Source organism: Pagrus pagrus (genome assembly GCF_965226575.1).
Source record: "Pagrus pagrus genome assembly, chromosome: 22".
Classification (NCBI taxonomy): Eukaryota; Metazoa; Chordata; class Actinopteri; order Spariformes; family Sparidae; genus Pagrus; species Pagrus pagrus.
The window spans coordinates 1,656,259-1,683,317 of NC_140204.1; the positions used below are offsets into that span (position 1 = coordinate 1,656,259).

Genomic DNA, 27,059 nt, shown 5'->3' on the forward strand with positions numbered 1-27,059 from the left:
CACAAAAGGTAAAAATTCTTACACATTTACATACTAAACAAGAAAAACAAACAAAAAAAACAACCATACACACTCTGAGATCAGGTTTTTCTCTTCTACTAAACTAAGACGAGCCTAATTCTAGGGTCAATGTGCTAACCTATAGGCCCTTACAATACTTACTGTGAATTTTGTCTGTTAGAAGGTTATCCTGAAGACTCATGTTAACATCTGAGTAGTCCTTCTTGCACGTGTGGATTTTGTGGGTGCAATATGCTACAAGACTAGGCATATACCATGGCTGGTTACTGGGCGATTGAGGCAGGACTATACTCCTGTTGTGACTGTTTTCTCTCTGCATCTCAGTTTTCAGTGAGAATGAGCTGGGTCCTCCCTTGGTTCCTGGGTGAGTCTCCCAGATTTATGAGCAGATTCCAGTACCCGGAGCCAATAACTCAAGTTATCATTCTCATTCGATTCTAACAAGTAACTGTTTGAAGACAGTTTCTCCTGATGCCAATTGTTTTACTGCCTTTTTCTTGTTTGACAGCTTGTGATCCTTTTAATCATCAATTACTTGAAAAATATGACAGCCATATCTGTTTTATTTGAGGAGGCAACAAATAACAGTGTCCAGCAGGTTGAGGATGTGTATGTCAGGCAGGTTGAACTGATGCATGTGCACACTGATGACAGCAACACATAAACAGACTGATCGAAGTGGTCATGCTGCACATGATTAACTTGTTGGACAGTGACGTTGATGTGTCAACACCCATTTTGACAGCTGCTAGGGTCTCTGACCTCAAAGAGTAGCCATGGGAAAAAGCAGAGATTGTAGCTTATGGAGACCATGACATCAAGCATCTGTGGAATCACTTCAAAACAGTCCCACAGAGAAAAATATCTGTAAATGGGGAAATTGTCTTGGCAGAGTGGATTCAGCTGAAGGCATGTATTGCCAATGCAGGGTTGTGTGCTACTTCAAGTGGATGTTTTGGGGGCCTTTAGGAGAGGTAATCCCACATTCAGATTTTACATGATGTGGTGTTGGCTATCCCAGTCTCTTTAGCTGTTTGTGAGAGGGCATTCAGATGTCTGAGCAGAGTCAAGACAGATTGGAGGTCATTTCTCCAAGTAGATGGACAAGCTGGTTTTAGAGTCACTTAAAGGTTGTAAAGCTGACAACCAATGGATCTGTGATGGAAATCAGCACAAAGTTCCAGAGAAGCTAACGTTTGAAGGGATAGAACAGGCGAACAGGCAACAAGAGAATTGCTGGATTTGTGTTTGAAGGATCTGTGAAGAACATGACAGCAGCTGCACAACTGGAGTTTTGAACAACAGGAATTGAGGCTAGAAACATTAACTGGCAAAGAATTTTGTTTGGTTGATGTATTAAAGCATTTAATTTTCTTTATGACACATTTTGATTATTAGGCTGGCATGGTATTTAAATTATTCGTGATATAAGCAGTTTTACATACCTTGTCACAGTTATCACTTATTATCATATGCTATTATATTGTGCTTGATGCCATAAAAAAGGAATATTAAGATATACAAATATAAACATTGATTAAGTAGAGTCATATTTTTAAAAAGTGTAAATTGATCAAGGGGAATTATTTTAATATAATTAGGAATTGAGTATAGAAGTTATAATTGCTAGTTGTTTTTTAAATTCAAGTACTGAAAAGCTTTACATGAAAAGTAGTGTGTAAACACTCAGAAAGAAAGAAAAACATGATGGCCCAGTAATAAAGCATGTTGTTAGACAAAATGTACCATTAATATCATAATAAAGACAGTGGTTTGTTATTATTGATGAAAACTGCAAAACAGAGGCCTCTCTGCAGCTTACGCAAATGCACGCTTTACACCTTGTTTCAAAAATATATTATTTGAAGGTGTTAAACAGTTCATTTATTGAGTGTAGATGTGTCATTTAACAGATAAATTCATAGTTGAAGAATTTGAGCTGAATATTTTCAGAGTGATTATGCAATGGAAACATTTTTTGAAGGAGGGATAAAACAAGGCATAAATAATGGGGTTACAGGCTGAATTGAAGTAACTCAACCAGTATAATGCTTCCAAGAGGTAAGGATCAATGCGGAAGCCAGTGAGGGGATCAATGATGAACTGCATAAAAAAGGGCATCCAACAAAAGATGAATACACCAAGCACAATACTGAGAGTCTTTGCAGCCTTGCTTTCAGACTGTTTAATCAACCCACCTCTCCCTCTGTCATTTAAACAATTGTTCTTATCTCCAATCTTTCTTACATGCTGTTTAGCCACAATAAATATTTGAGTGTAAAGACAAACCATTACAGTGCAGGGAAAGAAAAAGCACAAAGCACTGCTCAACATTCCCCAAAGTGGGTTAAAATAAACAGAACAACCACCAAGGCAAAATGATTCTGTTATATCTTCTAACCCTGCCACATTGGCCTTTGAATAAATAACTCCATAAGCATAGATAGCAGCCAGTGCCCAGCAGACACATACCATAATCATTGCCACTGACATTGTGATTTTTCTAGAATAATGCAGAGGATTACATATTGCTTGATGCCTGTCGACAGCAATGCAAATTAGGTGGAAGATAGAAAGAGTGGTGAGAAACACCTCAAAACTGAGATGCAGTTGACAGAACGTATCACCATAGAACCAACAGTCATGAACAGCCCGGGTGGCACTGAAGGGCATCACAATCACACCCACTAGTAGATCGACCAGAGCAAGAGATAAAATGAGCACATTGGTAGGACTATGCAACTGTTTGAAATGACATATTGACATAATGACCAAAGAGTTCCCTAAAATGGTAACTAGAATGCCTGAAACAAACACCAAATAGAGGGCAAAATCTGTCCAAAAACCTTTCCGTAACGCAATACATGAGGCATTGCTGCCTGGAACACAGTACATCAGCAACTCTGGAGGCAACGAATGAGTCATCCTAAACCCAAAGACATATGCCAAAACCTCAGAGATAACCCAACAGAACCCAACAGAGAGAGGACCTTGGTAGAAACATACTGAAACCTCTCTCTTGTAATCAATGTCACAACATAGAAGCCACCTAAATAATTATTGGATACACTGTGCCATCCAATCAAAGGCCTCCTATTAACATACATGTAAAATAGTCCAAGCAACATCATTATGTCATCACATTTGTAATTTGCACAATATTGATCTAAATGACCATTAATAGTTTCACATGGAAATGATTTTAGTTTTGTGTAATAGAGAAGTATAATTTTAAAAGGTGTGAATAATTACTAACATAAATATCAGAATGTTTAAGTGCTGGATAGATGAAGCACACTGCACACTGTACAGTAGGTGCATTAGTAAATACTCACAAACTGGACCGTTCGTAAACTCAGAGCACTGTTGTAATATACGGTTAGGTTATTCAGAGGACCACATTCTCGGAGTGGCAAAGCGCAGTCTGGGCAGTCTGTCTAAGGAGATGGACCCGCAGAGGGCCAAGAGCAGTCAGTGTGTCATGAACAGCTGAAATGGTATGTCTAGCCAGATGTATGACTGATGGACGAATGAAGTAAAGTAACTCAACACACATGCTTGGATATGAATTACAGAGGTCATTTTGTGTTTCTAGATTTAGATTGGAGGTATTGGAAGTTATTGTGTTAAAATGTTAACATTGGTTAGCTTACCTTACCCAACATTTCATTAGACAAGCAGACATAATCAGTTAATTTGGATATCATTGCAGAAAAAAATACTGTGTACCAATTTTACATGGTCTAGTGAATTGAAAGTTAACATGCTAACGTCAGTGTTAGCTATCTCAAAAGGCTAACAACAGAGTTAGCTACTCTCATAGTTAAAGTTTGAGAAATGTTCCCAGTATTTCAGTGTGTACATGTTGGTTATTATCTTCGTTGTCATCGTCATACAGACCCAACAACAGTCAGTGGCAATTATATGGATCTTAACTTTAGAAATTCTCAAATGAGGATGGTTTTGTAGTAACTAATTTCTTATCCCCCAACAACATAGGATGTTATATTCCTTAAAGCAGTATGGAAACATGTTTGCGGAACACCAAAAATCCTAGATGTCATCCTTAACTGATATAAGTAAGGATTTCATTCTTGGGAAAGTTTCTGTAATGAGGCCCCAGGTGTCGTTAACAACAATTTCTTGGACCTACATTTTGTTTTAAGAAGAAGTTGGCAGATATTTGCCATATTTAAGTGTTTATTTCCATAATGTAAATTTATGTAATAAAAATAATCATCCACTTCACATGTGACTATTCTTCATTAGCACAAACAAACTGTTTGATATTTGCTCAACACAAGGTTGAGAATAAAATTATGAGTTGATCTCAAAGACATACTGAATCTCTGCTGCTGTCTGGGCACAATGTGGTTTAATGACATGTTCTCAAAAATGAGCATGCTACAGCTTCCAACATGCAAGTATTTTCAAACCATTCAAATCCATGTTTGCTTACATGTTCTGACAGTTTGTAAAGATTGTTAAGTAGAAATTTGTTGATGTCATAAGGAACTACAGCTTCCTTTACAGCAGTAGTCAGGATAAACCTAAATCAGTATGTACTGTAACCTACTAAAGTGAACAGGTGCTGTTTCTAGACAAAAAGTGAGACAAAACAAGGCGAGGCAAAACACACAACAGAGTAATGCATAATATTTAAATATAGCCCAGCAATATTTGTGCATTGTTACAGGGGAAAGTGTTGAAGAAGCATTGATTTCAAAACAATTTGGAATTGACGATACAAATTCAACTGAAATATCTGAAATTAGTTGCACCAAAGGGGTTTCCAAAGAAAATTGAACATGTAATTATTGATGACAATAGCAGAACTAAGATCTTTTTATTGCTGTTGCAAATGCATAAACAAGACTTTGTTTTAAAAACAATATTTGAAAATATCATATTCATGTTTGAGTGTGTCATTTAACAGATAAATTTATAGTTGAAGAATTTGAACTCAATATTTTCAGAGTGATTATGAATTGAAAACGTTTTTTGAAGGAGGGATAAAACAAGGCATAAATAATTGGGTTTAAGGTCGAATTGAACTATTCTTTTGTCATTTGAACATTTGTTCACATCTCCAATTTTTCTTAAGTGCTGTTTAGCCCCAATAGATATTTGAGTGTTAATACAAATTATTACAGACCTCAAAGAGTAGCCATGGGAGAAAGCAGAGCTTGTAGCTCATGGAGATGATGACATCAAGCATCTACGTAGTCACGTCAAAACAGTCACAAAAAGAAAAATATCTGTAAATGGGAACATTTTATTGGCAGAGTGGATTCAGCTAAAGGCATGTTTTCCCAATGTAGGGTTGTGTGCTGTTTAGATGTTTTGGGGGCCTGTAGGAGATGTTGACCCACATTCAAATTGTACATGATGTGGTGTTGTCAATACCAGTCTCTTCAGCTGTTTGTGAGAGGGCCTTCAGCTGTCGGAGTAGAGTCAAGACAGTTATTTAAAACATTGACTAAATGGACGTACAGTGTGTTGTCTTTTCAAATAAAAGACTGGCAAGAAACAAATGTAAGTCCATGTTTTCCTTCATGTAAGTTCCACTGTAATGTTTCTGTAGTAAAAATGTGTTTCTAAAGGCTTCTGGGAAGAACTCCAGCTTCATACATGACCTCCAACAAGCCAAAGGGTGCTCTCTGTAGACAATGACTGAAAAAAGTGCAAAACACATAATGTAGTAGGGCTTTAATTTCCAAAAGATTCTACATACCCTGTAACAGCTTTAGTATATGCATTTTTTCAAGCGTATTGATCAAGGGGAATTATATTAATATAATTATGAATTGAGTAAATGACAAAATGTACCATTAATATCATAGTAAAGACAGAGGTTTGTTATGATTGATGACAACAGCAAAACAAAGGTCTCACTGCAGCTTACGCAAATGCATGCCTTACACCTTGAAAGCTCAAAAATATATTATCTGAAGAGGTTGAACAGTTCATATTTTGAGTGTAGATGTGTCATTTATCAGATAAATTCATAGTTGAAGAATTTGAGCTGAATATTTTCAGAGTGATTATGCAATGAAAACATTTTTTGAAGGATGGATAAAACAAGGCATAAATAATGGGGTTACAGGCTGAATTGAAGTAATTCAACCAGTAAAATACTTCAGAGAGCAGAAAAGGTATACTCAAGCTAGCGAGAACACCAATCAAATGTAGCACATATAAAGGCACACAACAAAAGATGAATACACCAAGCACAATACTGAGAGTCTTTGCAGCCTTGCTTTCAGACTGTTTAACCAACCCACCTCTCCCTCTGTCATTTGAACAATTGTTCTTACCTCCAGTCTTTCTTACATGCTGTTTAGCCACAATAAATATTTGAGTGTAAAGACAAACCATTACAGTGCAGGGAAAGAAAACACACAAAGTACTGCTCAAGATTACCCAAAGTGGGTTAATGAAAATGAAACAACCACCAATGCACTTAAATAATTCCAAATCCTCTAACCCTACCTCATTGGCCTTTGAATAAAGGAGTCCATAAGCGTAGACAGCAGCCAGTGCCCAGCTGGCACATACCATAATCATTGCCACTGATATTGTGATGTTTCTAGAATAATGCAGAGGATTGCATATTGCTTGATGTCTGTCGACAGCAATGCAAATTAGGTGGAAGATAGAAAGACTCGTGAGCAGCACCTCAAAACTAAAATGTAGGTGACAGAATGTATCACCAAAGAACCAACAGCCAGTAACAGTCCGTGTGGCACTGAAGGGCATCACAATAACACCCACTAGTAGATCAGCCAGAGCAAGAGATAAAATGAGCACATTGGTAGGACTATGCAACTGTTTGAAATGACAAATTGACACAATGACAAAAGAGTTCCCTAAAATGGTAACCAGCATGCCTGAAACAAACACCAAATAGAGGACAAAATCTGTCCAGAAACCTAACCGTATCCCAATACATGAGACATTGCTACCTGGAACACAGTACAGGAAGTCTGGAGGCAACGGATGAGTCATAGTGTAACGAAAGACGTATGCCAAAACCTCAGATGTCACCCAACAGAACCCAACAGAGAGAGGACCTTGGGAGACACATGCTGAAACATCTCCCTTGTAATCAATGTCGCAACATTGAAGTCACCTAAATAATCATCAGCTTCACTGTGCCATCCAATCAAAGGCCTTCTATTAACATACATGTAAAATAGTCTAAGCAACATTATTACGTCATCATATTTGCAATCTATTCAGCATTGATCTAAATAACCATTTATAGTTTCACAAGGAAATAATTTTGTTTTGAGTAATAAAGTATCATTTTAATTGATGCCGTATATTTCTTGTAATACTAACTAGTAGTATTACTTTTACTTCAAAGCGCACTGTGCTATAAACTGGATTGTTTGTAGATTCGGAACGCTGTTGGAGTATACAGCTCGGTTGTTCCGAGTACCGATACATAGTCCACTCCTCACCCTGTCTGTGATGTAGCAGCAGAGTACCAAAGGCAATGTCATGAACACCTGAAATGACTGATAGGTGAACTGATGATGCGAATAACAAAGAGTGGCCATGGAAGAAAGCAGAGCTTGTAGCTTGTGGAGACCATGTCATCAAACATCTATGGAATCACTTCAAAACAGTCCCACAGAGAAAAATATTTGTAAATGGGAGAATTGTCTTGGCAGAGTGGATTCAGGCATGTGAAGGCATGTATTGCCAATGCAGGGTTGTGTGCTACTTCAAGTGGATGTTTTTGGGGCCTGTAGGAGAGGTCATCCACAATCAGATTTTACATGATGGGGTCTTGGCTATCCCAGTCTGTCCAGCTGTTTGTGAGAGGGCATTCAGCTGTCTGAGCAGAGTCAAGACAGACTGGAGGTCATTTCTCCAAGTAGATGGACAACCTGGTTTTGGAGTCACTCAAAGGACCAGAAAAGCTAACTTTTGAAGGGATAGAACAGGTGAACAGGCAACAAGAGAATTACTGGATTTGTGTTTGAGGAATCTGTGAAGAACAGAACAACAGCGGCACAACTGGAGTTTTGAATTACAGAAATTGAGGCCAGAAAGAATTTTGTTTGGTTGATGTACTAAAGCATTTAATTTCCTTCATGACACATTTTGATTACTAGGCTGGTGCGTAACTGCATGGTATTTAATTTATTCATGATATAAGCAGTGCTACATACCCTGTCACAGTTATCACTTATCATCATATGCTATTATATTGCGCTTGATGCCATAAAAAAGGAATATTAAGATAAACATCAATTAAGTAGAGTCATATTTTAAGAAATGTGTTCAAAATCTTTTCTATTGTCCATCGGTGATTTGTCTTTCAAAAAACTATTTTAGCCAGACGTGAAAATATTACAGGCTTTAGGGTTACAGAAGGTACTGATATATGCATTTTTAAAAGTGCAAATTGATCAAGGGGAATAATAATTATGAATTGAGTATAGAAGTTATTATTGCTAGTTGTTTTTTTAAATGCATTTACTGAAAAGCTTTACATGAAAAGTAGTGTGTAAACACTCACACAGAAAGAAAAACATGGCCCAGTAATAAAGCATGTTGTTAGACAAAATATACTATTAATATCATAATAAAGACAGTGGTTTGTGATTATTGATGAAAACTGCAAAACAAAGGCCTCTCTGCAGCTTACACAAATGCATGCCTTACACCTTGTTTCAAAAATATATTATTTGAAGATGTTAAACAGTTCATTTTTTGAGTGTAGATGTGTCATTTAACAGATAGATTCATAGTTGAAGAATTTGAGCTAAATATTTTCAAAGTGATTATGCAGTGAAAACATTTTTTGAAGGAGGGATAAAACAAGGCATAAATAATGGGGTTACAGGCTGAATTGAAGTAACCCAACCAATAGAATACTTCCAATAGGAAAGCAGGAATCCGGAAGCCAGTGAGGGGATCAATGATAAATTGCACAAATAAAGGCATCCAACAAAGGATGAATACACCAAGCACAATACTGAGAGTCTTTGCAGCCTTGCATTCAGACTTTTTAACCAACCCACCTCTCCCTCTGTCATTTGAACAATTGTTCTTATCTCCAATCTTTCTTACATGCTGTTTCGCCACAATAAATATTTGAGTGTAAAGACAAACCATTACAGTGCAGGGAAAGAAAAAGCACAAAGCACTGCTCAACAGTCCCCAAAGTGGGTTAAAGTACACAAAACATCCGCCAAGGCACTTTAATGATTCCATTAAATCTTCTATCCCTGCTACATTGGCCTTTGAATAAAGTACTCCATAAGCATAGACAGCAGCCAGTGCCCAGCTGACACATACCATAATCACAGCCACTGACATTGTGATTTTTCTAGAATAATGCAGAGGATTGCATATTGCTTGATGTCTGTCGACAGCAATGCAAATTAGGTGGAAGATAGAAAGAGTGGTGAGAAACAACTCAAAACTGACATGCAGATGACAGAACGTATCACCATAGAACCAACAGCCATGAACAGTCCGGGTGGCACTGAAGGGCATCACAATAACACCCACTAGTAGATCAACCAGAGTAAGAGATAAAATGAGCACATTGGTAGGACTATGCAACTGTTTGAAATGACAAATTGATACAAAAACAAAAGAGTTCCCCAAAATGGTAACCAGCATGCCGGAAACAAACACCAAATAGAGGACAACATTGGTTCCAAAACCTTTCCGTATCATAACACATGAGGCATTGCTACCTGGAACACAGTACATCAGCAGCTCTGGAGGCAGTGAGGCATGAGTCATCCTAAACCCAACAACATATATGAAAAACCTCAGAGATAACCCAACAGAACCCAACAGAGAGAGGACCTTGAGAGAAACACCCTGAAACCTCTCTCTTATCATCAATGTCGCAACATTGAAGCCACCCAAATAATCATCAGATTCACTATGCCATCCAATCCAAGGCCTTCTATTAAAATATATTTAAAATAGTCAAGCAACATTATTATGCCATCATATTTGCCATCTATTCAGCATTGATCTAAATAACCATTAAAGGATAACTACCGTTTTTTACAACCTGGACCTTATTTCTAGCAAAATATATGGTCATTTACTCACCCAGATAACTTTAGTGTCATTCGGCGTCGTTCGGACGAAATTAGATCCAGTGTAGCGGCGATATATCCATATAATGGGAGAGACGGGGCAGCGACACACAGCCTCTATAAACGCATTATCTGCCACAAAACTAGTTCATTTCACCAATATTTTGTCATGATACGCTCGTGCTATTCCCCTCTGAGTCCGGGCTCGTCCGTTATCAACATCCGGGGTCAAGCTAGCAGTAGCAGCTACAGGTAAACAAGCCGCGCTGTCGCGGGTGACTGACGATGCGAATCACAGAAGTGATTTTGACTTTGCGTATTTAGATTTGAGGTTTTCGTTGTTGTCATCATGTTGTATTAAAATGTTAACGTTGTTTACGTAAATGAACGTCAGATTAGGTGAGATAAAGTAATTGGCCGATTGACGTAGATCCATATTCCTCACGTGACTGTCATCTCTCTGAATCTCAGTTTGATGTGGGGGTGGGCTTGGTCTTCCTCTGGCTCTTGTGTGAGGCTGAGATTTATAGACAGATTGACGTAACCGAAGCCAGTAACTCAACTTATCATTCTTTTTTGATTCTAACAAGCAAGTTTTTTGAAGACAGTTCCTTCTGATGTCAATTGTTTTACTGCCTTTTTTTTTTTTGACTATTTGTGATTCTTTTAATCACCACTTACTTGGAAAATATAGCAGCCATATGTGTTTTATTTGAAGAGCCAAAAAATAACAGTATCTAGGAGGTAGAAGGTGTGTATGTGAGGCTGATGCATGTGCAGACTGATGACAGCAACACAAACAGACTGATTGAACCGGTCAGGCAGGATTTGATTAACTTGTTGGACAGTGACGTTGATGTGTCAGCCCCCAATTTGAGAGCTGCTAGGGTCTCTGACCTCAAAGAGTGGCCATGGGAGAAAGCAGAGCTTGTAGCTTATGGAGACAGTGACATCAAACATCTGTGGAGTCACTTCAAAACAGTCCCACAGAGACAAAAATGTATGAATCGGAACATTCAGCTGAGGGCATGTTTTGCCAATGCAGGGTGGTGTGCTACTTCTGGTGCATGTTACAGAGGCTACCAAGAGAGGTTTGCCCCCATTCTGATGCTACATGATATGATGGTTGCTATCCCATTCTCCCCGGCTGTATGTGAGTCGAGATTTAACTGACTTAGCAGAATTAAGACAGATAGGATGTCATCTCTGAAGTAGTGATGATGGACAAGCAAATGTTGGTGTCACTTGTGGGAATTGAGTTTGGACACAACTGACTTATAACTGAGAACTAGTGACACTGATAATACATACAATTATTACATCAGATTCAAATTCTGTACAGTATGAGATACAATGAACTGCAAAGTGTCTTGGTTGGCCAAGTTATAAAGCCTTTTAACATTATTTTTGTCACATTTTCATTTTTAAGCTCACCTGTAAATGTGTAGTACCTTGTTTGCCCAAAATATATTGTACATTTTCTGCTCTCTTATCATTGGATAACCCCCAAAACTAAACAGAGTGTAGACATGAATTGATGTGCTACTATTTCTAAGAGCTTCTGGGAAGAAATGTCCGTGTCATTACTGCAGTAGTCAAACAACGAGGCCTAAAATGGACAAATGCATATACATGACAACTTAAGTTACTTCCAATGGGCAAATTTCCAAAAGCTTCTGAGAAGAACTACAGCTTCCTTCAACTCAGGCGTCAAAATTAGCTACAGTACAGTACAGTACAGTAGTTCAGTACATAACTCCTTAAAGTCATTAGGTGCCGTCTGAAGACAAAGACTGAAATAAAAACAAAACATATGACACTTTTAGAAGCTTTATTTTATAGTCTGGCAAAATACATGATAGATAATGCACAATCTTCTTTAAAACAGCCCCTATGTACCCTTTGGAGCTTTAGTGTTACAATTGTAAATTGATCAAGGGGGATTATTTGAACATCATTGGGAATCGAATATACGCATTATTATTGCCAGGTGTATCTCGGAATCAAATAATGAACTGTGAAATATAGTGTCTAAAACAATCACATAGTGAGACAAAAATAATGGCCCAGTAATGAAGCATCTTGCATGCATCATTAATATGCAACACATATTATTGTGTTATAGTGGTTTGTGAAGAAAAAACATGTATTTTTTTATGACAACCAGAAAGAAAGTCTTTAATTTGCTGATGCAAATGCTTGTCTTTGACCTAATTTAAAAAATGGCTCATTTGAAATCATTAAATAATGCATGTTGACGGTGTAGATACGTTATTTAACAGCCATATTCAGATTTGAAGAATTTGAGCTGAATATTTTCAGAGTGATTATACAATGAAAACATTTTCTGAAGGAGGAATAAAACAAGGCATAAATAATGGGGTTTAAGGTTGAATTGAAGTAACCCAACCAAATTAATACTTCTATGAGCAGACCAGGTGTCCTGTAGCCAGTGAGGGGATCTATTATTGAAACTGTAAACAAGGGTATCCAACAAAAGATGAATGCACCAAGCACAATACTGAGAGTCTTTGCAGCCTTGCACTCAGACTGTTTAACCAACCCTCCCCTTCCTCTGTCATTTGAGCATTTGTTCTTATCTCCAATTTTTCTTACATGCTGTTTAGCGACAATAAATATTTGAGTGTAAATACAAACCATTACAGTGCAGGGAAAGAAAATGCAGATAGCACTGCCCAAGATTCTCCAAAGTGGGTTTGTGAAAACGAAACAACCACCAAGGCACATTATTGATGCCATTAAATCCTCTAGCCCTGCTGTATTGGTCTTTGAATAAAGTACTCCATAAGAGTAGGCAGCAGCCAATGCCCAGCTGACACATACCATAATCACAGCCACTGACATTGTGATTTTTCTAGAATAATGCAGAGGATTGCATATTGCTTGATGTCTGTCGACAGCAATGCAAATTAGGTGGAAGATAGAAAGAATGGTGAGAAACAACTCAAAACTGGAATGCAGATGACAGAACATGTCACCATAGAACCAACAGCCATGAACAGTCCGGGTGGCACTGAAGGGCATCACAATCACACCCACTAGTAGATCAACCAGAGCAAGAGATAAAATAAGCACATTGGTAGGACTATGCAACTGTCTGAAATGACAAATTGACACAATGACAAGAGAGTTCCCTAAAATGGTAACCAGCATGCCAAAAAGAAACACCAAGTAGAGGGCAAAATTGGTCCCAAAACTATACTGTTCCACAACACATGTGGCATTGCTGCCTGGAAAACAGTACATGAACTGCTCTTGAGAATAGTCATCAGTCATCATGAACCCAAACACATATGCCAAAACCTCAGAGATAACCCAACAGAAGCCAACAGAGAGAGGACAGGGGAAATGGGATAAACATGCTGACATCTCTATGTTGTTACCAAAGTCACAGCAAAGAAGCCACCTAAATAATTATCGGATACGCTGTGCCATCCAATCAAAGGCCTTCTATTAACATACATGTAAAATAGTTCAAGCAACATTATTATGTCATCAAATGTGTGAGATGTGTAGAGATAGTTCATGTTCATGTTGTTGTTTGATGTGTTCTGTCCAAGTGTTTGGAAAGTCGTGTTTTGATGCTTTGGCAAAATTGACGAAACTTTCATGCCAATAAAGCCCATCTGAATTTGAACATAAGGTATAGCCACAATTTTAGTTTCAAACATTAACAAAACAAACTAACATTTTCGACAGAATTTGAGGAAACTTTGTTGAGTTTATGTCAAACATGTCTATGTATTGTGTTACAGAGTTGTTTGAAGTTAGCATTGAAACCAGGTAGCCATGGCCCGCACTGAGTCAGGGCAGAAGGATGATATCGCCCCCAGAATTTCAGCTACATGGTGCTCACAGCAAGTTCTTTTTATTTGAAACGCTCTTAACTTGTAGTGTAATGAACAAATACCATAACTTACAAAATGTCAATAAGTAAATATTCTTACACTTATTTAATATGCTAAACAAAAAAAACAAAAACAAAAAAAAAATACAACCATACGCCCCCTGAATTCAGGTTCATCTTCTACTGAACTAAGACAAGCAAAATTCCAGGATCTATATGCTAACCGATCAGCCCTTACTGTACTAACTGTGCATTTTGGCTGTGAGAGGGCTAACCTAAAGACTCCTATGTTAACATCTGAGTAGGAATTCTCTCATCTTTGGATTTTCTGAGTGCAATAGTCTGATAAACTGGCTGGATATCAGCTGACTGCAGGAAACTAGCCTGATGACCTGGCAAGATACAATCTTAGAGGCTACAGGACTAGACATGGACCCCGGCTGGTTACTGGGTGATTGAGGCAGGTCTATACTCCTCTATGAATGTATTCTTTCTGCATTTCAGTTTCATGTGGGGATGGGCTGGGTCTTCCCCTGGCTCCAGTATGAGTCTCAGAAATGTATGGACAGATTCAACTATCCGGAGCCAGTATTATCATCTTCATCCGATTCTCCAAGTAACTTTTTGAAGTCAGTTCCACATGATTTCAATTGTTTTCCAGCCTTTTTCTTGTTTGACATCTTGTGATCCTTTTAATCATCACTTAAATTAAATATACGACAGCCATATCTGTTTAATTTTAGGAGGCAAGAAAAAACTGTGTCAAGGCGGTAGAACGTGTATGTAAGGCAGGCAATCTGACACATCTCTCATCTCATGATCTACCGCTTTTTACAGAGGGTCGCTGGGATGTTACAGCTTTATCCCCTTTTTTCAGGGGGTTGCGGGGGTTACTGGAGCCAATCCCAGTTTCTCTATGGGCGAAGGCCAGGGTACACCCCTGGACTTGTTGCCAGCTCATCGCAGGGCCCTTTCTGATGGCAGAGGCCACCACACAAGGTGCCATCTGCACATCAGGAGCAATTTTGAGCTTGGGTCATTGCAGTGGTCCAAAAAGCCTAAACCAGTAAATGAGGATGAAAATCTACATGTGCACACTAGGGGTGTGACGATACTCTCAGCTCACGAGACGAGACGAGACACGATATTGTGTTCACGAGAACGAGACGAGACGAGATTTTAAGAAAACTACAATGACAAAATATATGACTGGACCAACAGACTTTTATTTAATCGAGTTGCACATGCATTTTGAAATGTTTTGGCCTGTTAGTGTTTTCTTTTAATTCTTAGTGTTTTCTTCACAGGTGCAGTTGTTGATTTGAGTACCGAGCTGTGGTGGTGCTGTATATCAAATCAAATCATCAAATCAAATTTTATTTGTATAGCCCAAATTCACAAATCACAGTTTGCCTCAGAGGGCTTTACAATCTGTACAGAGACGACACCCTCTGTCCTTCGACCCTCGATTCGAGTGAGGAAAAACTTGCCCCAAAAAAAGGCCCTTTTAACAGGGAAAAAAAATGCGGAAGAAACCTCAGGGAGAGCCACAGAGGAGGGATCCCTCTCCCAGGATGGACAGACGTGCAATAGATGTCGCATGTACAGAGCGGATCAACGAGATCACAATGTATTCGATTATAAGCGATGGTTGACAGGAGTGAAAGTACATAAAGATGTATTACAGCAATAATGATGAAATGCACATGGAAATGTGATTACTAGTGATAACAGTAGTAGTGATTAATGGTAAGGATGGTATGTAGTAATGCAGTACGATAATAGTAGTGTAACGTATGTAACAAAGATGTGACTAATATTAGCGACAGTAGTGGTGGGTGTTAGGCAGGGTCATGGCAGTAGGCGCATCCACGATCAGGCAGGGCCATAGCAGTAGGCGCATCCACGATCAGGCAGGGCCATAGCAGTGGGCGCATCCACGATCAGGCAGGGCCATAGCAGTGGGCGCATCCACGATCCACGACCCGGGCGCGGCCAGGATCCAAGGGAGCCTGTAGGACTAGAAAGCACAAGGACTCCGGGGAAGAAGTAAGTCAGTGACATGCAGAGATGGGGCATGTATACAGGCATAATGTATACAGATGGAGAGGAGAGGAGAGGGGAGGAGAGAGAAGCTCAGTGTGTCATTGTCCCCCGGACTAGGCCTATAGCAGCATAACTAAGAGCTGGTCCAGGACAGGCCTGGGCCTGTCCTGGACCAGCCCTAACTATAAGCTCTATCGAAGAGGAAGGTCTTAAGTCTACTCTTAAAGGTAGAGAGGGTGTCCGCCTCCCGGACCAAAACAGGAAGATGGTTCCACAGAAGAGGAGCTTGATAGCTGAAGGCTCTGGCTCCCATTCTACTTTTGGAGACTTTAGGAACTACAAGTAATCCTGCGTTCTGGGAGCGTAATGCTCTAGTTGGGTGATAGGGTAATATGAGCTCCTGGAGATATGATGGTGCCTGACCATTAACAGCTTTGTAAGTGAGGAGAAGGATTTTAAACTCTATTCTTGATTTTACAGGGAGCCAGTGCAGAGAGGCCAATACAGGAGTAATATGATCTCTTTTCTTAGTTCCTGTCAGTACACGTGCTGCAGCATTCTGGACCAGCTGGAGACTCTTTAGAGACTTGTTAGGGCAGCCTGATAATAGAGAATTACAGTAGTCCAGTCTGGAAGTAACAAATGCATGGACTAGCTTTTCTGCGTCTTTTTGAGACAGGATGGGCCTGATTTTTGCAATGTTACGTAGATGAAAAAATGCAGACCTTGAAATTTGTTTTATGTTGGAGTTGAAGGACATATCTTGATCAAAGATAACTCCCAGATTCCTGACGGTGGTGCTGGAGGCCAAGTTAATGCCATCCAAACTCGCTATATCATTAGATAATGCATCTCTAAGGTGTTTAGGACCAAGTACTATAACTTCGGTTTTATCTGAGTTTAACAGCAGAAAATGGCAGGTCATCCAGGTCTTAATGTCCTTGAGACATGCATGGAGTTTAGTAAGCTGATTAGTTTCATTTGGCTTTATTGATAGGTATAACTGTGTATCATCTGCATAACAATGAAAGTTTATGGAGTGTTTCCGAATTATATTTCCTAGAGGGAGCATATATAAGGTGAATAGTATGGGTCCAAGCACGGAGCCTTGAGGAACACCATGACTAACCTTGGTATACAGGGATGACTCATCGTTAACATGTACAAACTGAAATCGATCCGATAAATAGGACTCAAACCAGTTTAATGCGGGTCCTTTAATGCCAATTAAGTGTTCCAGTCTCTGTAGTAGAATGTGATGATCAATGGTATCAAATGCAGCACTAAGATCTAGTAAGACCAGGACAGAGACAAGTCCTTTGTCAGAAGCGATTAGGAGGTCATTTGTAACTTTCACCAGTGCCGTTTCTGTGCTATGATGTGCTCTAAAACCTGATTGAAAATCCTCATATAAACTATTTTTATGAAGGAAGTCACATAGCTGGTTGGCGACTGCTTTCTCAAGGATCTTGGAGAGGAAAGGGAGGTTGGATATAGGTCTATAGTTGGCTAAAGCTTCTGGATCAAGATTAGGCTTTTTAAGGAGCGGTCTAATTACAGCTAGTTTAAAGGATTGTGGTACGTATCCTGTTAATAGAGACAGGTTGATCATTTCTAGTAAAGATGTGCTAATTAAAGGTAAAGTTTCTTTCAGCAACCTAGTTGGGATGGGGTCTAGGAGACAAGTTGTTGGTCTAGATAAAGAAACCATCGAAGTTAGTTGGTGGAGGTCGATGGGAGAGAAGCAGTCTAAATATAAGTCAGAATTTACAACTGTTTCTGAGGTTCCTGTGTTTAAAGATACAATAGTGCCAGTTGAGGGCAAGCGATGATGGATTTTGTCTCTAATAGTTAAAATTTTATCATTAAAGAAGCTCATGAAGTCATTACTACTGAGCGTTGTAGGAATAAATGGTTCAGTAGAGCTGTGACTTTCTGTCAGCCTGGCTACAGTGCTGAAAAGAAACCTGGTGTTGTTTTTGTTTTCCTCTATTAATGACGAGTAATAGCTTGCTCTGGCATTGCGGAGGACCTTCCTATATATTTTAAGGCTATCTTTCCAGGCTAAGCGGGATTCTTCCAAGTTGGTGGAACGCCATTTCCTTTCAAATTTCCGTGATGTTTGCTTCAATTTGCGGGTATCCGAGTTATACCAGGGTGCTAACCTCCTGTGCTTTATAGGTTTCCTTTTCAGGGGGGCAATAGAGTCCAGTGTTGTTCGCAATGAGCCTGCAGTGCTATCAACAAGATGATCGATTTGTGAGGAACTGAGGTTAGCGGAGGAGTCCTCTATTATATTAAGACATGGCATTGAGTTTAGTGCCAGCGGTATAATTTCCTTAAATTTAGCTACAGCACTATCAGATAGACATCTAGTGAAGGAGTTTTTGCCTAATGGTGTGTAGTCCAGTAATAGAACTTCAAAAGTTATTAAGTGATGGTCTGATAAAAGAGGATTCTGTGGAGAAACTGTTAGATTTTCAATCTCGATACCATAAGCTAGAACAAGGTCAAGGGTGTGGTCAAAACAGTGAGTTGGTTTATGTACACACTGAGAGAAGCCAATAGAGTCTAATAATGAGATAAATGCAGTACTAAGGCTATCATTAACGACATCCACATGAATATTAAAATCACCTACAATAATTACTTTATCTGATTTGAGGACTAGACTTGATAAAAACTCAGAGAATTCAGATAAAAATTCTGAGTAAGGACCAGGTGCTCGATACACTACAACAAATAGAACTGGCTGTAAAGTTTTCCACGTTGGATGTGAAAGACTCAGAACAAGGCTTTCAAATGAGTTATAATTTAATTTAGGTTTAGGAATGATTGACAGACTTAAGTCATAAATAGCTGCAACACCACCTCCTCGGCCGGAGCCTCGAGGAATGTGAGTATTAATGTGACTGGGTGGAGTGGATTCATTCAGGCTGACATATTCTTCAGGATGCAGCCAAGTTTCAGTAAGACAGAATAAATCAATATTACAGTCTGAAATTAAGTCATTTACTAGTACAGCTTTCGATGACAGGGATCTGATATTTAGGAGTCCGCATTTAATTCTCTTGTCTTGTTTTGAGATTGCAGAGTTGCTGTTAATTTTTATTAGATTTTCATGCACAACTCCTCTTCTGTGGACTTTTGATTTGATTAATTTAATTAATTTAGGTGGTCGGGGGGCAGACACAGTCTCAATGAAGTTTTGGGTGTGCAACTGATCTAATGGAAGCTCAGAGAAGCGTGTAAGACTGCAGCTCTGCCTCCTGGTCTCAACTCTGGGTTGTCAGGCTGGTTGTTGGCTAATGAAATGGGTTAAATTTCTAGAGATGAGAGCCGCTCCGTCCAAAGTGGGATGGATGCCGTCTCTCCTAATGAGACCAGGTTTTCCCCAGAAAGTCCGCCAATTATCAACAAAGCCCACATCGTTTGCTGGACACCACCTCGACAGCCAGCGGTTGAATGATGACATGCGGCTGAACATGTCATCACTGGTTAGGTTTGGCAGGGGCCCAGAGAAAACTATATATATGTCTCTGCATCGTGCAGTTAGCCTACTTGTAAAGGACACCAACATAGTGCATGTTGGTTTTTATTTACTATGTATTATTTTAGATATTTTAGTTTGACACTTCCTGTTAAACGGATGTATTTTATTTTGAAAGGGTTTGGTAAACGGAAAAGGAGCGAATGGACAGTAAATTGATTGAGAAAGGTAAACAAGCATCACATGGATATAAGGACATTCACGGATAAAGGAAAATAACTACGGTGTTGAACTAAACTACAAGAGTGATTTATTAGCCCAGCCCATACTTCAGACCACCTCCAGTAAAAGCTTCATTCATTTTAACTGGCGCTACACTACTATTTGCAACACACACACAGTAACTTTGACGAGTGGTTAACAACACCGTCGGGGAAACTCGCGATTAGCAGTGACAGCAAGCGGGCGAAGAGGGATCGGTTATCCGGCCACCCTGGCTTGCTTGAGGCACTGAATTAAATTGAACGTGTGAATCATTTGGCTCGGAGGGGCAGGTGGGCGAGGGTGTTAAAATGCAGCGCTCTGACTGGCCAAAAGCTTTTCACTCCACTTACACACAGATTGTTGTGGCTCAGCGGCAGAATCAACTTCATAGATTGAACTTGCATAGAAACTGAAACCGGCAAACTGCGAGATGCAACAAAATGCAGGTCAAAAATAGAAGTTTGGATAGCTCACAAATCTCGCGAGAAAGATTTTTAATGCGACGAGAAATATCGTCGAGTTTAATCTCGCGAGATCTCGTGGCACGAGATCTCGTCACACCCCTAGTGCACACACATGACAGCAATCACTGTCCCAATAGACAACCTAAGTGTAAATCAGTGAATGAAGCATGAAATAGACATACGTTGTCTATGAAAAAAATATTTGACAAGAAACTAGTATAAATCCATGTTTTCCTTCACATTCATTCTGTTTGTAATGTTTCTGGAGTAGAAATGTGTTTGTTGAGCTTCTGGGAAGTACATAACCATACATAACCTCCAAAAAGTCAATATGTGCTGTCTGTAGACAAAGACTGAAAATAAAGCAAAACACATAATTTAGTAAGGCTCACTTTTCAAAACAGCCCTACATTTCCTGTGACAGCATCAATGTATGAATTCTTACAAGTGTACATTTATCATGGTGCATTATTTTAATATAATTAGGAATAGAGTATACAAGCTGTTATTGAAAACAAAGGTGTTTTTTAAATTCAAGTACTAAAAAGCTTCATGTGAAAAACAGCGTATAAAACAATCACAAAGGAGGACAAACTAGTTTGTTTAGAAAAAAATGCAATTAGTTATTGATGACAAGTGCAAACAAGGCCTTTCTGCCACTGATGCAAATGCATGCCTAACACTTTGTCTGAAAAATATCCTATTTGAAAATGTTGAACAGTTTTGAGTCTAGATGTGTCATTTAACAGATAAATTCATAGTTGAAGAATTTGAGCTGAATATTTTCAGAGTGATTATACAATGAAAACATTTTTTGTAGGAGGGATAAAACAAGGCATAAATCATGGGGTTACAGGCTGAATTGAAGTAACTCAACCAGTATAATACTTCCTGGATGTAAAGATGAATGCGGAAGCCAATGAGGGGATTAATAAAAAGTTGCATAAAAAAGGGCATCCAACAAAAGATGAATACACCAAGCACAATACCCAGAGTTTTTGCTGCTTTGCCCTCAGACTGTTTAACCAACCCACCTCTCCCTCTGTCATTTGAACTATTGTTCATGTCTCCAATCTTTCTTACATGCTGTTTAGCTACAATAAATATTTGAGTGTAAAGACAAACCATTACAGTGCAGGGAAAGAAAAAGCACAAAACACTGCTCAACATTCCCCAAAGTGGGTTAAAGTAAACAAAACAACCACCAAGGCAAGATGATTCTGTTATATCTTCTAACCCTGCCACGTTGGCCTTTGAATAAAGTACTCCATAAGCATAGACAGCAGCCAGTGCCCAGCAGGCACATACCATAATCATTGCCACTGATATTGTGATTTTTCTAGAATAATGCAGAGGATTACATATTGCTTGATGTCTGTCGACAGCAATGCAAATTAGGTGGAAGATAGAAAGAGTGGGGAGAAACACCTCAAAACTGGTGTGTATGTGACAGAACGTATCACCATAGAACCAGCAGCCATGAACAGTCCGGGTGGCACTGAAGGGCATCACAATAACACCCACTAGTAGATCAGCCAGAGCAAGAGATAAAATGAGCACATTGGTAGGACTATGCAACTGTTTGAAATGACTTATAGACACAATGACAAGAGAGTTCCCTAAAATGGTAACCATCATGCCTGAAACAAACACCAAATAGAGGGCGAAATCTGTCCAGAAACCTAAGCGTATCATAATACATGAGGCATTGCTGCCTGGAAAACAGTCCAACAAGTCTGGAGGCAACGGATGAGTCATAGTCAAACAAAAGACATATGCCAAAACCTCAGAGATAACCCAACAGAACCCAACAGAGAGAGGACCCTGGTAGAAACATACTGAAACCTCTCTCTTGTAATCAATGTCACAACATAGAAGACACCTAAATAATTACTGGATACACTGTGCCATCCAATCAAAGGCCTCCTATTAACATACATGTAAAATAGTCCAAGCAACATCATTATGTCATCACATTTGTAATTTGCACAATATTGATCTAAATGACCATTATTGGTTTCACATGGAAATGATTTTAGTTTTGTGTAATAGAGAAGTATAATTTTAAAAAGGTGTGAATAATTATTAACATAAATATCAGAATGTTTAAGTGCTGGATAGATGAAGCACACTGCACACTGTACGTGCGTTAGTAAATACTCACAAACTGGACCGTTCGTAAACTCAGAGCACTGTTGTAATATACGGTTAGGTGATTAATAGGACCACATTCTCGGAGTGGCAAAGCACAGTCTGGGCAGTCTGTCTAAGGAGATGGACCCACAGAGGGCCAAGAGCAGTCAGTGTGTCATGGACAGCTGAAACGGCATGTCTAGCCAGATGTATGACACAACACACATGCTTGGATATGAATTACAGAGGTCATTTTGTGTTTCTAGATTTAGATTGGAGGTATTGGAAGTTATTGTGTTGAAATGTTAACATTGGTTAGCTTACCTAATATCCACTAGACAAGCAGACATAATCAGTTAATTTGGATATCATTGCAGAAAAAAATACTGTGTACCAATTTTACATGGTCTAGTGAATTGAAAGCTAACATGCTAACCTCAGTGTTAACTTCCTCAAAAGACTAACAACAGAGTTAGCTCCTCCTACAGTTAACGTTTAAGAAATGTTCCCAGTATTTCAGTGTACATTTTGGTTATCTTCTTTGTCATCTTCATACAGACCCAACAACAGTCAGTGGCAGTTATATTGATATTAACTTAAATTCTCAAACGAGGATGGTTTTGTAGTAACTAATTCCTTCCAATAAAATAGGATGTTATATTTGTTAAAGCAACCGCGACCCTCACGGTAAAGGTGGAAGATAATGAGATGAGATGAGATATTCGTTAAAGCAGTTCGAAAACATGTTTGTGGAACACCAAAATCCTAGATGTCATCCTTAACTGATATAAGATAGGATTTCATTCTCAGTTTCTTTAATGTGGCCCCAGGTGTTGTTAACAACAATTTCAAAGACCTACATTTTGTTTTAAGAAGTTGGCAGATATTTGCCATATTTAAGCATTTTTTTCGATGATGTAAATTTATGTAATAAAAAGAATTATCCACTTCACATGTGACTATTCTTAATTAGGACAAACAAACTGAGATCAACTCGTAATTTTATTCTCAACCTTGTGTTGATCAAATATCAAATAAAGACACTCACAGACATACAGAATCTGTGCTGCTGTCTGGGCACAATGTGGTTTAATGACATGTTCTCAAAAATGAGCATGCTACAGCTTCCAACATGCAAGTATTTTCAAACCATTCCAATCCATGTTTGCTTTCATGTTCTGTCAGTTTGTAAAGATTGTTAAGTAGAAATGTGTTGATGCCATGTAAGGAACTACAGCCTCCTTTACAGCAGTAGTCAGGATAAACCTAAATCAGTATGAACTGCAACCTACTAAAGTGAACGGGTGCTGTTTCTAGACAAAAAGTGAGACATAACAAGGCGAGGCAAAACACACAACAGAGTAATGCATAATATTTAAATATAACCCAGCAATATTTGTGCATCGCTACAGGGCAAAGTGTTGAAGAAGCATTGATTTCAATACGATTCGGAATTGACTATACAAATTCAACTGAAATATCTGAAATTAGTTGCACAAAAGAGGTTTCCAAATAACATTGAACATGTAATTATTGATGAAAATAGCAGAACTAAGACCTTTTTATCGCTGTTGCAAATGCATGAACAAGACCTTGTTTTAAAAACAATATTTAAAAATATCATAATCATGTTTGAGTGTGTCATTTAGCAGATAATTCATAGTGGAAGAATTTGAGCTAAATATTTTCAGAGTGATTATGAATTGAAAACATATTTTGAAAGAGGGATAAAACAAGGCATAAATAATTGGGTTTAAGATCGAATTGAACTATTCTTTTGTCATTTGAACATTTGTTCACATCTCCAATTTTTCTTAGCCCCAATAGATATTTGAGTGTAAATACAAACTACAGTATTACAGTGCAGGAGAAGATCTGAGAGTTGCTTGGGTCTCTGACCTCAAAGAGTAGCCATGGGAGAAAGCAAAGCTTGTAGCTCATGGAGATGATGACATCAAGCATCTGCGTAGTCACTTTAAAACAATCACAAAAAGAAAAATATCTGTAAATGGGAAAATTGTCTTGGTCGAGTGGATTAAGCTTAACGCATGTTTTCCCAATGTAGGGTTGTGTGCTATTTAGATGTTTTGGGGGCCTGTAGGAGATGTTAGCCCACATTCAAATTGTACGTGATGTGGTGTTGTCAATACCAGTCTCTTCAGCTGTTTATGAGCGGGCCTTCAGCTGTCTGAGCAGAGTCAAGACAGTTATTTAAAATATTGACTAAATGGACATCCAGTGTGTTGTCTTTTCAAAAAAAAAAAAAAGACTGGCAAGAAACAAATGTAAGTCCATGTTTTCCTTCATGTTAGTTCCACTTGTAATGTTTCTGTAGTAAAAATGTGTTTCCAAAGGCTTCTGGGAAGAACTACAGCTTCATACATGACCTCCAAGAAGTCAAAGGGTGCTCTCTGTAGACAATGACTGAAAAAAATGCAAAACACATAATAAAGTAAGGCTTACATTTCAACAACGTTCTACATACCCTGTAACAGCATTAATATATGCATTTTTTCAAGTGTAAATTGATCAAGGGGGATTATATTAATATAATTATGAATTGAGTAAATGACAAAATGTACCATTGATATCATAATAAAGACAGCGGTTTGTTATGATTGATGACAACTGCAAAACAAAGGCCCTTTTCTGCAGCTTAAGCAAATGCATGCCTTACACCTTGAAAACTCAAAAATATATTATCTGAAGAGGTTGAACAGTTCATTTTTTGAGTGTAGATGTGTCATTTATCAGATAAATTCATAGTTGAAGAATTTGAGCTGAATATTTTCAGAGTGATTATGCAATGAAAACATTTTTTGAAGGATGGATAAAACAAGGCATAAATAATGGGGTTATAGGCTGAATTGAAGTAACCTAACCAAGTGAATACTTCCAAGAGGAAAGGAAGAATGCGGAAGCCAGTGAGGGGATTAATAATAGATTGCATAAAAAAGGGCATCCAACTAAAGATAAATATACCAAGCACAATACTGAGAGTCTTTGCAGCCTTGCCCTCAGAGTGCTTAACCAACCCACCTCTCCCTCTGTCATTTGAACTATTGTTCATATCTCCAATCTTTCTTACATGCTGTTCAGCCACGATAAATATTTTAGTGTAAAGACAAACCATTACAGTGCAGGGAAAGAAAAAGCACAAAGCACTGTTCAAGATTCCCCAAAGTGCGTTAAAGTACACAAAACAACCACCAAGGCAAAATGATTCTGTTATATCCTCTAACCCTGCCAGACTGGCCTTTGAATAAATTACTCCATAAGCATAGACAGCAGCCAGTGCCCAGCTGACACATACCATAATCATTGCCACTGACATTGTGATTTTTCTAGAATAATGCAGAGGATTGCATATTGCTTGATGTCTGTCAACAGCAATGCAAATTAGGTGAAAGATAGAAGCAATGGTGAGAAACAACTCAAAACTGGTGTGTATCTGACAGAACGTATCACCAAAGAACCAGCAGCCATGAACAGTCCGGGTGGCACTGAAGGGCATCACAATAACACCCACTAGTAGATCAGCCAGAGCAAGTGATAAAATGAGCACATTGGTAGGACTATGCAACTGTTTGAAATGACATATAGACAACATGACAAAACAGTTCCCTAAAATGGTAACCAGCATGCCTGAAACAAACACCAAATAGAGGATAAAATCTGTCCAGAAACCTTTCCGTAACATAATACATGAGGCATTGCTGCCTGGAAAACAGTCCAACAAGTCTGGAGGCAACAGATGAGTCATAGTGTAACGAAAGACGTATGCCAAAACTTCAGATATCACCCAACAGAACCCAACAGAGAGAGGACCTTGGGAGACACATGCTGAAACATCTCCCTTGTCTTCAATGTCGCAACATTGAAGCCACCTAAATAATCATCAGATTCACTGTGCCATCCAATCAAAGGCCTTCTATTAACATACATGTAAAATAGTCTAAGCAACATTATTATGTCATCATAATTGTAGTCTATTCAGCATTGATCTAAATAACCATTTATAGCTTCACAAGGAAAATAATTTTGTTTTGAGCAATAAAGTATAATTTTAATCGATGCCATATGTTTCTTGTAATACTAACTAGAAGTCTTACTTTTACTTCAAAGTACACTGTGCTATAAACTGGATTGTTTGTAGATTCGGAGCACTGTTGGAGTATACAGCTCGGTTATTTTGAGTACCTCACTCTGAGAGCCACAGAGTCCACTCCTCGCCCTTCTGTCTGTGATGGAGCAGCAGAGTACCAAGGGCAGTTTCATGAACACCAGAAATGGCAGTAGCTAAATGTATGACTGATAGGTGAACTGATGATGCGAATCACATAAGTGATTTTGATTTTGTGTATGTAACAGGGTTGAAATTATATCTTTATTTTTACGTTTGAAATGTCACCAAATCCTGATGAATATTGTTTTCTATATGTTTAAGATGTGTTTTATTGCCTATATTTATGTTTGATTGTTGTATTCAAACCAAAGTGTTAATGCCTGTACTGTCACTTTAAAAAGTCGCAGGCCTTGTGTCGTTATTCCCGTGCTTCTCTCAGTCCACCTGGATGGACCTTGGTGTGGCGCCGCCTCTCAGCAGACACGCCGATTTTTCCCAGTGGCCACTCGTGGAATTGCAACCAAAAAATCCCATGGGGCCCAGAAAGCATTTTTCCCATAAACCGTAA

At 38.7% G+C, this 27,059-nt stretch overlaps 2 protein-coding genes across 2 annotated transcripts; both read right to left on the reverse strand.

The window, feature by feature from the left end:
- Positions 1-1,923: 1,923 nt before the first annotated feature.
- On the reverse strand, positions 1,924-2,496 carry LOC311251810 (trace amine-associated receptor 13c-like; the record flags this gene model as incomplete). The annotated part of the gene is made up of 1 exon (XM_084344453.1): positions 1,924-2,496. One exon carries the CDS (start codon positions 2,494-2,496, stop codon positions 1,924-1,926), a length of 573 nt encoding a protein of 190 aa, XP_084200579.1.
- Positions 2,497-7,749: 5,253 nt separating this feature from the next.
- On the reverse strand, positions 7,750-22,016 carry LOC311251811 (trace amine-associated receptor 13c-like; the record flags this gene model as incomplete). The annotated part of the gene is made up of 4 exons (XM_084344454.1): positions 21,696-22,016; positions 9,337-9,551; positions 8,880-9,111; positions 7,750-7,775 (listed from the first exon to the last, which is right to left on the reverse strand). Exons 1-4 carry the CDS (start codon positions 21,988-21,990, stop codon positions 7,750-7,752), a joined length of 768 nt encoding a protein of 255 aa, XP_084200580.1. The 5' UTR covers positions 21,991-22,016.
- Positions 22,017-27,059: the final 5,043 nt, after the last annotated feature.